The sequence below is a fragment of the Manacus candei genome, unplaced genomic scaffold (genome assembly GCF_025592945.1).
Source record: "Manacus candei isolate 608988 ecotype Guabito, Panama unplaced genomic scaffold, ASM2559294v1 h1tg000197l, whole genome shotgun sequence".
NCBI lineage: Eukaryota > Metazoa > Chordata > Aves > Passeriformes > Pipridae > Manacus > Manacus candei.
The window spans coordinates 213,819-227,479 of record NW_026138245.1 but is presented as its reverse complement, the minus strand read 5'-3'; the positions used below and the strand labels follow the sequence as shown (position 1 = coordinate 227,479).

Sequence of the window (13,661 nt, the reverse complement as noted above, 5' to 3'; positions counted from 1 at the left end):
ATTCCAGGCATTCTCATTCCCATTCCAGGTGTTCCATCCCATTCTAGGTGTCACCGCTGTCATTTCCCCTGCTGGTTTACCTTTAAACCAGCACACCAGGTCTGTGCCCAACGGGGGTCCCTGTGGATCATCCAACGCGGGTCCTCCCATGGCTGATGGAGTTGGAGCAGCGGCTGAAGCTCTTCCCGCAGTCGGGGCACTCGGGGCTTCTCTTACCGGTGGGTCCGTTGGTGGGAGGTCAAGGCAGAGCTGTCCCTGAAGCTCTTCCCACACTCCCCACACTTGTGAGGCCTCTCCCTGATGTGGATGCGAAGGTGGGTGTAGAGGGTGGAACTGTCCCACATTCCCTACACGTGTAGGGCCGTTCCCCAGTGGGGATGTGCTGGTGTTTGAGCAGCTTGGTGCTTGTGCTGAAGCTCTTCCCACATTCCAAGCACTTGTAGGGCCATTCCCTGGTGTGGATGCAACGGTGTTTGCAAAGGCTGGAGCTGTCCCTGAAGCTCTTCCCACATTCCTCACACGTGTAGGGCCGTTCCCACTGTGGATCATCTGGTGTCAGAGCAGGCTGGAGATCTGATTGAAGCTCTTCCCACACTCCCCACAGGTGTAGGGTCGTTCCCCACTGTGGATGCGACAGTGCTTGCGGAGCGTGGAGCTGTGCCTGAAGCTTTTCCCACACTCCCCACACATGTAGGACCGTTCCCCACTGTGGATCATCTGGTGGTTGAGAAGGTGGGAGCTCTGTTTGAAGCTCTTCCCACACTCCCCCCATGTGTAGGGTCGTTCCCCACTGTGGATGCGACGGTGGTTGCGGAGGGTGGAGCTGTACTTGAAACTCTTCCCGCATTCCCCACACATGTAGGGCCGTTCCCCAGTGTGGACGTGCTGGTGCCACAGGAGGTTGATGCTCTTCCTGAAACTCTTCCCACATTCCAAGCACCTGAAGGGTTTCTCCCTGCTGGGAGGCTGCTCAGGGACCACCAGCTCGCAGCTCCGCCTCAAGCTCTGGCCGCCTTCCCGGCACTCGCTGGCTCTTTCCTCCTCACAGCCCCCTGGGCTGGCTTTGGAGCCCCTCCTGCGGGGGCATCTCCGGCACCTTTCCTCCCCGCTGCCTTCCTGCGCCGGGGAGCCCTTCAAAACGGCCTCTCCCACCAGGCTCTGCCGGGGGGATTTGTCCTCCGCGCTCTCCGGCCTCACCTCGGGGCCTGGGGCAGGAACCAACAAGGACACGCAGGGGATTTACCTCCGGCCCACAGGGAAGCCCAAGGACATCCCCCCAACTCCGGCCCCGGCAGGACGGCCACAAAAGACAAAAGACCCACCCAAAGGGGCACTGACTTCCTCCTCACCTGCCTGGGGGGCCCAAGGCATCTTCCTCTTCCTCGCAGCCTCCTCCTCCATCCGCCCAAGCTTTGGGAAGCAGAAATCCTGCTGGGGAGGGAAAAACAAGGGGTGAGTGCATTGCGTTGGGGGTTCCTCCTGCCCAAGTCCAGCTCTAGGACTCACCGGGAATCTTGTGTCCATAAAAACCCCCAAAACACAAACATTCAGCCCAAATTCCCCTTCCAGGAGTTCCCCCTCTCTGCTCTCTGGGGTTAGAGGGGTCCCCCCTGTCTGGTCTGATGCCACTTCTGCCTGCATTGGGGGTCCCTTTTCTCCGGGCTGCCGGGGGTCCCGCGGCTCCGGGGGGTTCCCACTCTCCGGGGTCCCCTTTAGTGTTGCCAGGGGGGTCCCAGGGCTCACTTCTCCCCACTCTGCCTCCCGGGGCCGGCCGGCCCTCCTCTCTCGGCTCCCACCCTCGCAAACCTCTTGGCGCTCTCGGCTCCCACCCCGCCTCAAGGCCCCCCCTCCTCTCCACACTCCAAGGCCTTCCCCCTCTCCGGGACCCCCGCTTAAGGGGCTTGGCGCTCCCTCTCTGCTCCCCCCCCTCCAGCATTCCGGGGGTCCCCCAGCTCCGGGATCGCCCCTCTCCGCTCTCCCCACTCCGCGGCTACCGGGGTTCCCCCCCGGCTCTCACGGGGGCCCCCAAACCGCTCTCGCCCCCCCCCGCCATTGCCCAGCCACCGCCAGGACCTTTTGGCTGCTCTTCTTTGTGCTCCCGCTCGGCTCCTCCCTCGGCTGGGCCGCCGCTTTTGGCGGGTTTCCTCCTCCGGGATCCGCCCCCTGCAGCCCTTCCCCCCCTGGACCAGCCCCCTTGGGCCCCCCTTGGGCCCCCCTTGCCCAATAAGTCTGATTATACAGACAAGCAATTTGGTTTTAACCCACAAAACCCAAATGTATAACCCAACACCCTGGGGCATGAACAAAGTGGTTTTCCTTGCCCCCCTCCCGAGTCCAAAGTAAAGGGAGAGGAGAAAAAAACCTGCTGGTGGGAGAGCTGTTGCAGTCTGGTCAGAAGTGGTGATTGCAGTCCAGTTGAGGGTGGTGGTCTCAGTCTGGTTGAGAGCCGTGACCTGTAGCCTTCTTCTCGATCCCACGAGTGGTGGAAAGGTTCTGAAACTCCAGGTTTATATATTCTCCAGTTCAGGCAGGAATAGTCAGTCGTTTCCTCAGAGCGGGGAATTCCATAAAAGGGTATGAGGACAGGGACACCCCCGCACCTCTAAACGCCCCCCCCCCCCCCCCCCGCCAACAGTTCCTGGGAAAATGGCATGGAAGGCCATAGAATACACACTTTTGGGCTACACCCATCCAGTGAGGAATCGGTCCCTGCTGTTCTAACTAGGACACTGTGTCCGTCATCGCTGCCATCATCATCATCATCGGCCTCGTGGCAGTCGGTGTCTGGAAGCTCCGATCCGGTAACTCCCGGGATGGGGGTCGGCAAGGGGCACGGATCCGCCCGGCAGCATTCCAGGGATCCTGTGCCACGGGTGCTGATCCCACTTTCTTTCCATAGGGAAGAGGGAGGGGAATGGATATGACCCCGCGCCCACCAGTGAGTCCCAGCAGCGTGTGTGGATCCAGATCCTCTGTGCAGGGATCCCAGGATGGATGCCGGGATTCCAGAGGGGAATGGGGGCCTAATGGCTGGAGTGGGATTGGAAGGGGATTGCAGCTCAGGGCAGGATTCCAGAGTGGGATCAGGTGGAATTGTGGACTGAGATCACGGCTGGATTCTGGAGTGGGATTGGGGTGGGATGGACGGAGCAGGACCAGGTGGGAATCCGCAGCAGTTCCTACTCTCCCTGGGCTCCACAGCCGGCTCCATCCCCTGGGATGGGAACAGGGACATGGTGACTCCTTTCCCCGCTCTCATCCCAGCAGGAATCACGGCCTGAGCGATCCCGGAGCTGGATCCGCCCCTTCCCTCTCCCTGTGGAAAGGCAGGAGCTGCTGGCAGAGCTCATCCCGCTGCTCCCACCCACCCCGGCCCCCCTGCGGCTCTTCCCCATGGATCAACTTCCTACTTTTTCCCGTGTGAAACCCAGGACCACAATTATTCCTGAGGCTTTAATTTGGGTGTGAAAATCTCCTGCTTTGGGCAAGAAATCCTGGCTCCTCCTCCAGCATCCGGTAGTTCCTCTGTGGGAACCAGAACTGGGAATGGGGACAGGGGTGACTGGGATGGGGACATTGGGGACAGGGATGGGGACACTGGGAACAGGCTGGGGACAGCAGGAATGGGAATGGGGACGTCGGGCCATGAATTTTGGGTACTTGATTTTAAGGCCTTTTGCCTGCACATAAGGCACAGCAATGGGAAGGACGCAGCGTGAGGCTGAGAGGTTTCTGTCATGGTTTGTGGGCTTGGGTGAGATTGGGCCAGAATTACAGGACACCTGTTAAATCTGGGCTTTGGGAAAGGTTGGAGAGGGTTGGGAAAGGTGTTCAAAGGGTGGTTTTGCCTGAGGTGTTAAACATGGGAGCGGGTTTGTATTCCCAATTCCCAAGAGAAGAGATTCCAGAAAGCTCCTCTGCAGGTTGTGTTTTAAGGAACAGGAGAAGAGACCGAGGGTAAGGGGTTTCTTTCCTGGAGGGAAGGGCTGTCGTTCACTTGCAGGAGCCCTGCGCTGAAATTGCCAGTCTGACTGCCCAAACTGAACACAGCTGAAGATTCCTGCCAGACAAAAAGGACCAGGACAGAAAGCTCTTGCTGCCCATGGAGTGCCCAGGGTGTTCCCCCAATTGCATGTGAAACCCGAAGGTTCCAGGCTTTGTTTCCTGGGGGAAAGGCCGTGACATCCCAAAGAGTCCCGTGGCAGACAGGTGGGGCTGCACTGTGGGGGTGTGAGGTGTTGGTTCTTTGGTTTCCAGGGGCTATTCCAGAATGGAGAGGACAGGCTGTGACACCACAAAGGAGCCCTTGGCACACGAATGGGGTTGAACTGTCACATGGGGGGGGCTTGGTTCTTTGGTTTCCAGAGGCTATTCCGGGATGGAGAGGATAGGCCAGAATGGATAGGACAACAAAAGGGCCCAAAGCACATGGGTTGGTCTGCACTATGGTGTGGGGTGTTGGTTCTTTGGTTGCCAGGGCCTATTCTGGAATGGAGAGGACAGGCTGTGACAAGAAGTGCCTGTCAGAACTGCAAAGACGGACGCACAAGAATCTTCTGTGGGCATATTCTCTGCTCTGCCCTGCAGACCCTTGTGCTGGGGTGAAAACTCAGCCTCTCTGCTTCCCTCTCCTGAGGGACTTGTTCTTAGACATCCCTTTCCCCTACGCTCCTTTCAAAAGCCCTCCTGGCAATTCCGAAGCCTGTACCCAGCTCTCATCCCCTCTCTGTCCTCTTCCCACTCCCCTGGTCAATCCCAACATCCCAGGACAGGGATCCCAGTTGCTTGGCTGCACTCCCACCTAGTTCCATATGCTGGGCCATGATATCCCAGCACTGGAGCAGCCAGGTCAGCAGGGGCTCTCCCAGCTGGAGGCTGAAATCTTTTCACATCTCTCACAGCTCATCTGGGGATGGGGATCTGGTGATTATCTCTGGCCCTGCCTCTTGCTCCTGTTCTGAGGGCTCTGCTTCCCCTTCATCCCTCACTAACTGAGCTGATTTGGTCTTGGATTTCTTCTGTAGAGGGGCAGCTGCTACTGGCACAGGTTGTTCCTCTGCAGTTTGATGGGCCATGGCACCTCTTGGTCTCCTTTCCTCCTCCCCTTCCCCCTGAGGGCACTGGGTCTTAGTTAAACAAGATTACAACTTAGAAATTAAGAGACTTCAGGTGGAAGTGCGGAAAAGGAAAAGAAAGAGCTTTTTATTAACAAAATCTGAATAAACAACAAATGGTGCAACCAAAAACTTTCAGAAGAAACAAAACAAAGTCCCAAATCCCCAGGTGAGGGAGAGAAACTGTCCCGGCAGTTCAAAGCTCTCTCAGCCCCGTGTGCTCGCAGCCAGCAGTGAAGGAGTCCCTTTTCCCAGGGCAGTCCCCAAAGCAGAACACCTCGCTCCCAGATGGGTCGGGCTCTCTCTCTCTCTCGGTCGTTCTCCACGAGGTGTCCCGTGGGGAAAAAACTTCCTGTCAGGAAAAGAGAACAAGGTGGCCAAAATCAGCTCCCGCTCTGTCCGGTCCCGGACAAACCCCAAAAGCCCCCGAACAAAGGACCCCCCGCCCTCCCCGCGGCCACCGCGGTGTCCCCGAGAGCCGCCCTCCCCCCACTGCCCCTGCCCAGCGCCTGCGGCTCCGCTCCAACCCACCCCATCCCGGGAGACACAGATGGGAATGGGGGGACACTGGAAACAATTCCAACACCTCTTTTCAAACCTCTGACACCTGGTTCCCAGACATTCCCAAAGAAGGGGCTTCCCGTGGCCTCGAGCCAGGGACCCACCTTTGTATGGAACCAACTCCTGGAGAGACACGTTCCCATCCCTGTCCCCATTCCCATTCCTGGGGTTCCCATCCCTCTCCCCATTCCCATTCCTGGGGTTCCCATCCCTGTCCCCATTCCCATTCCTGGGGTTCTCATCCCTGTCCGCAATCCCATCCCTGTCCCCATTCCAATGCCTGGGGTTTCCATTCCCATTCCCTTTCCCATTCCTGGGGTTCCCGTCCCTGTCCCCATTCCCACTCCCTGCTGTACCAACCTGCTCCCAGTGTCCCCATCCCTGTTCCCAGTGTCCCCATCCCAGTCCCCCCTGTCCCTATTCCCATTCCTGGTTCCAAGAGAGAAACTGCCGGATGCTGGAGGAGGGAGCCAGGATTTTCACACCCAAATTAAAGCCTCAGGAATAATTGTGGTCCTGGGTTTCACACGGGAAAAAGCAGGAAGTTGATCCATGGGGAAGAGCCGCAGGGGGGCCGGGGTGGGTGGGAGCAGCGGGATGAGCTCTGCCAGCAGCTCCTGCCTTTCCACAGGGAGAGGGAAGGGGCGGATCCAGCTCCGGGATCGCTCAGACCTTGATTCCTGCTGGGATGAGAGCGGGGAAAGGAGTCACCATGTCCCTGTTCCCATCCCAGGGGATGGATCTGGCTGTGGAGCCCAGGGAGAGCAGGAACTGCTCCGGATTCCCTCCTGATCCTGCTCTGTCCCTCCCACCCCAATCCCACTCCATCCATCCCACGCCAATCCCACTCCAGAATCCAGCCCTGATCCCCGTCCACAATTCCACCTGATCCCACTCTGGAATCCTGCCCTGAGCTGGAATCCCCTTCCAATCCCACTCCAGCCATTAGGCCCCCATTCCCCTCTGGAATCCCGGCATCCATCCTGGGATCCCTGCACAGAGGATCTGGATCCACACACGCTGCTGGGACTCACTGGTGGGCGTGGGGTCGTATCCCCTCCCTCTTCCCTATGGAAAGAAAGTGGGATCAGCACCCGTGGCACAGGATCCCCGGAATGCTGCCGGGCGGATCCGTGCCCCTTGCCGACCCCCATCCCGGGAGTTACCAGATGGGAGCTTCCAGACACCGACTGCCACGAGGCCGATGATGATGATGATGGCAGCGATGACGGACACAGTGTCCTAGTTAGAACAGCTGGGACCGATTCCTCACTGGATGGGTGTAGCCCAAAAGTGTGTATTCTATGGCCTTCCATGCCATTTTCCCAGGAACTGTTGTCGGGGGGGGAGGGGGCCTGCGAGGTGGGGGGGTGTCCCTGTCCTCATACCCTTTTATGGAATTCCCTGCTCTGAGAATCCTCATATCCTTTTATGGAATTCCCCACTCTGGCAATCTTCATATCCTTTTATGGAATTCCCCGCTCTGACAATCCTCATATCCTTTTATGGAATTCGCCTCTCTGAGGGAACGAACTGAGCATCCTTTTATGGAATTCCCCGCTCTGAGGGAACGACTGACCATTCCTGCCTGAACTGGAGAATATATAAACCTGGAGTTTCAGAACCTTTCCACCACTCGTGGGATCCACAGGAAGGCTGCAGCTCACCACTCTCAACCAGACTGAGACCACCACCCTCAACTGGACTGCAATCACCTCTTCTGACCAGACTGCAACAGCTCTCCCACCAGCAGGTTTTTTCCCCTCTCCCTTTACTTTGGACTCGGGGGGGGGGCCCAAGGAAAACCACTTTGTTCATGCCCCAGGGTGCTGGGTTATACATTTAGGTTTTGTGGGTTAAAATCAATTCCTTGTCTGTATAATCAGACTTATTGGGCAAGGGGGGCCCAAGGGGGGCCCAAGGGGGGCCCAAGGGGGCTGGTCCAGGGGGGGAAGGGCTGCAGGAGGCGGATCCCGGAGGAGGAAACCCGCCAAAAGCGGCGGCCCAGCCGAGGGAGGAGCCGAGCGGGAGCACAAAGAAGAGCAGCCAAAAGGTCCTGGCGGTGGCTGGGCAATGGCGGGGGGGGCGAGAGCGGTTTGGGGGCCCCCGTGAGAGCCGGGGGGGAACCCCGGTAGCCGCGGAGTGGGGAGAGCGGAGAGGGGCGATCCCGGAGCTGGGGGACCCCCGGAATGCTGGAGGGGGGGGGAGCAGAGAGGGAGCGCCGGGCCCCTTAAGCGGGGGTCCCGGAGAGGGGGAAGGCCTTGGAGTGTGGAGAGGAGGGGGGGCCTTGAGGCGGGGTGGGAGCCGAGAGCGCCAAGAGGTTTGCGAGGGTGGGAGCCGAGAGAGGAGGGCCGGCCGGCCCCGGGAGGCAGAGTGGGGAGAAGTGAGCCCTGGGACCCACCTGGCAACACTCAAGGGGACCCCAGAGAGTGGGAACCCCCCGGAGCCGCGGGACCTCCGACAGCCTGGAGAAGGGGGACCCCCAATGCAGGCAGAAGTGCCATCAGGCCAGACAGGGGGGACCCCCCTAACCCAGAGAGCAGAGAGGGGGAACTCCTGGGAGGGGATTTTGGGCTGAATGTTGGTGTTTTGGAGGTTTTTATGGACACAGGATGCCCGGCGAGTCCTAGAGCTGGACTTGGGCAGGAGGAACCCCCAAGGCAACACGCTCACCCCTTGTTCCCCCCCCCATCAGGATTTCTGCTTCCCAAAGCTTGGGTGGATGGAGGAGGAGGCTGCGAGGAAGAGGAAGATGCCTTGGGCCCCCCAGGCAGGTGAGGAGGAAGTCAGTGCCCCTTTGGGTGGGTCTTTTGTCTTTTGTGGCCGTCCTGCCGGGGCCGGAGTTGGGGGGATGTCCTTGGGCTTCCCTGTGGGCCGGAGGCAAATCCCCTGCGTGTCCTTGTTGGTTCCTGCCCCAGGCCCCGAGGTGAGGCCGGAGAGCGCGGAGGACAAATCCCCCCGGCAGAGCCTGGTGGGAGAGGCCGTTTTGAAGGGCTCCCCGGCGCAGGAAGGCAGCGGGGAGGAAAAGGGCCGGAGATGCCCCCGCAGGAGGGGCTCCAAAGCCAGCCCAGGGGGCTGTGAGGAGGAAAGAGCCAGCGTGTGCCGGGAAGGCGGCCGGAGCTTGAGGCGGAGCTGCGAGCTGGTGGTCCCTGAGCAGCCTCCCAGCAGGGAGAAACCCTTCAGGTGCTTGGAATGTGGGAAGAGCTTCAGCAAGAGATCCAGCCTCTTGAGGCACCAGCACATCCACACTGGGGAACGGCCCTACACGTGTGGGGAGTGTGGGAAAAGCTTCAGGCAGAGAGCCGACCTCCTGAGGCACCAGCACATCCACAGTGGGGAACAGCCCTACACGTGTGGGGAGTGTGGGAAGAGCTTCAAACGGAACTCCCACCTGCTCCAACACCAGATGATCCACAGTGGGGAAAGGCCCTACACATGTGGGGCGTGTGGGAAGAGCTTCAAACGGAGCTCCCACCTGCTCCGACACCAGATGATCCACAGTGGGAATGGCCCTACACGTGTGCGGAGTGTGGGAAGAGCTTCAGGGACAGCTCCAGCCTTTGCAAACACCGTTGCATCCACAGCAGGGAATGGCCCTACAAGTGCTTGGAATGTGGGAAGAGCTTCAGCACAAGCACCAAGCTGCTCAAACACCAGCACATCCCCACTGGGGAACAGCCCTACACGTGTAGGGAATGTGGGACAGCTCCACCCTCTACACCCACCGTCGCATCCACAGCAGGGAGAGGCCTCACAAGTGTGGGGAGTGTGGGAAGAGCTTCAGGGACAGCTCTGCCTTGACCTCCCACCAACGGACCCACCGGTAAGAGAAGCCCCGAGTGCCCCGACTGCGGGAAGAGCTTCGGCCGCTGCTCCAACTCCATCAGCCATGGGAGGACCCGCGTTGGATGATCCACAGGGACCCCCGTTGGGCACAGACCTGGTGTGCTGGTTTAAAGGTAAACCAGCAGGGGAAATGACAGCGGTGACACCTAGAATGGGATGGAACACCTGGAAAGGGAATGAGAATGCCTGGAATGGGAATGGGGACATCAGGAATGGGATGGGGACAATAGCAATGGGATGGGAACAACAGGAATGGAAATGGGAACACCTGGAATGGGAATGGAGACACATGGAATGGGAACACCAGGAATGGGAATGGGAACACCTGGAATGGAAATGGGGAGACCTGGAATGGGAACACCTGGAATGGAAATGGGGACACCTGGAATAGGAACACCTGGAATGGGAATGGAAACACCTGGAATGGAAATGGGAACACCTGGAATTGGAATGGAGACACATGGAATGGGAACACCTGGAATGGGAATGGGAACACCTGGAATGGAAATGGGGAGACCTGGAATGGGAACACCTGGAATGGAAATGGGGACACCTGGAATAGGAACACCTGGAATGGGAATGGAAACACCTGGAATGGAAATGGGAACACCTGGAATTGGAATGGAGACACATGGAATGGGAACACCTGGAATGGAAATGGGAACACCTGGAATTGGAATGGAGACACATGGAATGGGAACACCTGGAATGGAAATGGGAACACCTGGAATTGGAATGGAGACACCTGGAATGGGAACACCAGGAATGGGAATGGGAACACCTGGAATGGAAATGGGGACACCTGGAGTGGGAACACCGGGAATGGGAACACCTGGAATGGAAATGGGGACACCTGGAGTGGGAACACCTGGAATGGGAATGGGAACACCTGGAATGGAAATGGGGACACCAGGAATGGGAATGGGGACATCAGGAATGGGAATGGGGACACCTGGACTGGGAATTGGAAAATTGGGAATGGGAATGGGAACATTGGGAGCAGGTTGGGGACACCAGGAATGGGAATGGGAACACCTGGAATTGGAATGGGAACACCTGGAATGGGAATGGGAACATTGGGAGTAGAACGGGGACACCAGGAATTGGAATGGGGACACCTGGAATGGGAATGGGAACATTGGGAGCAGTTTGGGGACACCAGGAATGGGAATGGGATCACCTGGGATTGGATTGGGGACACCTGGAATGGGAATGGGAACATTGGGAGCAGACTGAGCACACCAGGAATTGGCATGGGGACTTCTGGAAGGGAATGGAGACAACAGGAATGGGAATAGGGAAAACAGAGGTGGGATGGGAACACCTGGAATGGGAATGGGGACAATAGGAATGGGAATGGAGACACCTGGAATATGAATGGGAACACCAAGAACTGGGAATGGGGAAAACAGAAGTGGGATGGGAACACCAGGAACGGGAGGAGGGACAATAGGAATGGGAATGGAGACACCTAGAATGGGATGGAACACCTGGAATGGGAATTGGAACACATGGAATGGGAATGGGAACACCTGGAATGGGATGGGAACAACTAGAACGGGATGGGAACACCTGGAACAGGAATGCAAACCCGTGGAATGGGAATGGGAACAGCCGGGCCCGGGCTGTGTCCCTGGGGAAACAGGAGGCCAGGCCCAAAAGAGTTAACTAAGAAATTGGGGCCTGCTAACAAGCTACCAACATCCAAGACCATCTGTGCTCGTTCTGTTCTACTGACTGGAGCAAAGCTTCAGAGAATAGTACAGGAACATGTCCTAGGCCTCGAGGGGATAAATTAGAGAGACAGCAGGATCAGGGAGACATTGGAATAGGAGGAATAGGCCGGGAGCCAGGGCTTTTTCCAAGCTTCAGTGAGCGGGTGAAGAAGAATGGAAGAGAAGGAAGGTCAAGCTGAGGAAGATGAGTTGAAGCCCCCAGAGCCATGGAGGAAGAGTGGAAGTACCCTCAGGATTGAGGGCCAAGAGAAACACCGCCCCAAGCCCCGCCTGAGCTCCACCTCTACTCCGCCTGTTATTAATATGCATCGATAGATGTTGTAATCACTTGAATATGCATTTAATCCCAGCTGAAGATTGTAGAAAAATGCTGATTTTGTGTGAAGCCTTGGAGCAAGTTTGTCCAGCGCCAGCTGGCTTGCTCCCAACGTTGAATAAACAAATCCCTTGCTGCTTAAAGATAAAAAAGTCTCTGAGCAGTTTCTCGGACCGATTTTTCGCATTCAGCGCCCAGTCAGTCCCAGGATGATCCCAGTCACTCCTGGTCTCTCCCAGTTGCTCCCAGTTTCCTCCATGTGGTCCCACTCATTCCCTGTTGCCCCCAGAAGCTTCCAACATGATCCCAGTTGCTCACAGCCACTTCCAGTCATCCCCAGTGCACTCCCAGTTGCTCCCAGTATGATCCCAATCACCTCCTGCATGATCCCACTCACTCCTGCTATGATCCCAGGATGACCCCAGTCACCCTCAGTGTGGTCTCAGTTGCTCCCAGCATGGGCCAAGCTTCTCCCACCGTGATCCCAGGATGATCCCAGTTGTCCCCCTCATGGTCCCCCTTGCTCCCAGTTGCCCCTAGCACAGATCCAGTCACTCCAAGTATGATGCCAGTCCTCCCTCCTGACATTCCCAGTCAATCCCAGTTGCTTCTACTGTAGATCCAGTCACTCACAGTTCCTTCCAGTTGCCCCCAGCCTGGTCCTAATTCCCCTTCACGTAGTCCCAGTCACTCCCAGTATGGTCCCAGTCACCCCCACCATGGTTGCAGACACTCCCAGGATATCCCAGTAGAGCCCTCAGCATGCTCGTAGTCCTTCCCAGTCACTCCCAGATGCCCCAGTAACATTCCAGTTTCCACCAGTATGATCCCAGTGACTGCAAGCCACTCCCACTATATCCTATGTGGCCTCCAGTTGCTCCCAGTAGCTCTCAGTGTGGTCCCAGTTGCGCCCAATATGATCCCTGTTGCCCCAGTTCTGGTCCTGGAGGGTCCCAGTGTGCTCAGATCCTGCTCCCGGGGGGTCCTGCTGGGTCCCAGTCCTGGTCCTGGTGTATCCTGGTGTCCTGGTCCATCCCAGTCTGTCCCAGTCTGTCCCGGTCCATCCCAATCCTTCCCACTCCATCCCAATCCATCCCAGTCCATCCCAGTCCATCCCAGTCTGTCCCAGTCCATCCCAGTCCATCCCAGTCCGTCCCAGTCCATCCCAGTCAGTCCCAATCCATCCCAGTCCATCCCAGTCCATCCCAGTCTATCCCAGTCTGTCCCAGTCCATCCCAGTCCATCCCAGTCCATCCCAGTCCCTTCCCAGCCGTTTCCCAGGTCCTGCCCCCCCGCCCCCCAAGATGCTGACGGGGTCGGGGCTCCGTCTTTGGCTTCGTCTCCCTGGGCCTGCCTGGAATGAAGGGGCCGCTGGGACACTGCGGGACCTCCTGAGACCAAAGGAACCCCGGGAGAATTTGGATACTCCTGGAATCAAGGCACAACTGGGACACTGCAGGGCCCTATGGAAAAAAAGGAACCTTGTGACACTGCGGAATTCCTGGAATCCAGGGGCCTTTGGGACATGGGGGCCTCATGGAACCAAAGGAACCCTGAGGTGTTTCCGAAGGTCATGGAATCAAGGGGCCACTGGGACACTGCAGGGCCTCTGGGAATTAAAGGAACACTGGGACACTGGGGCAGGACATCCCCCTGCAATGGCACCAAGACAATGCCCCATTTGCAAAGGGGTCAGTGCTGAGCTGAGAGGGGGCCAGGCCAAGGCAGGAGATGTTGGACCCCAGACTGGTTTCACCCCAAATGAAGCCCCTGATGGTGAGGGAAGCCCTGGAGTCCAAGGACTGTCAGTCCATGGGTTTCTACCAGAAAGGGCCAGTCCCCTTTCCCAGGGGCAGGTTCTTCCAACCCTTCTTAGGGGGGGTGTGGCGATTCCTGCCTTGGCTGGGTCCCCCCAAGGTCACTGCTGGAGGTTGAGAGCAGAGATCTCCCCACGAGCGCTGGTCTGGGGGAGTGTCAGAGACTGAAACAGTTAATGATTTATGCATTCTAAGAGACTTCTGCAGGCTTTTGACTTTCTGATGGGCAGCTGGGCCCATCCTCCTCCTCCAGTGCAGAAGATGTCAAGCC

The 13,661-nt window shown here is 57.9% G+C and overlaps 2 protein-coding genes and 1 long non-coding RNA gene across 3 annotated transcripts in view; 2 read left to right on the top strand and 1 right to left on the bottom strand.

Moving 5' to 3' along the window:
• The window catches only part of LOC127464165 (uncharacterized), a 348,813-nt gene that overhangs the window by 272,283 nt on the left and 62,869 nt on the right, over positions 1–13,661 (bottom strand). The window lies entirely within an intron of this gene.
• On the top strand, positions 2,737–3,482 carry LOC127464181 (uncharacterized). Its single transcript, XR_007901220.1, has 3 exons — positions 2,737–2,801; positions 2,900–2,938; positions 3,268–3,482. It is a non-coding gene; the product is annotated as an uncharacterized LOC127464181 (long non-coding RNA).
• Positions 7,662–9,602, top strand: LOC127464179 (zinc finger protein 329-like). The gene is made up of 5 exons (XM_051774382.1): positions 7,662–7,728; positions 8,371–8,449; positions 8,594–8,898; positions 8,983–9,025; positions 9,277–9,602. The coding sequence occupies exons 2-5, from the start codon at positions 8,398–8,400 to the stop codon at positions 9,474–9,476; spliced, it is 600 nt and encodes a 199-aa protein (XP_051630342.1). The 5' UTR covers positions 7,662–7,728; positions 8,371–8,397; the 3' UTR covers positions 9,477–9,602.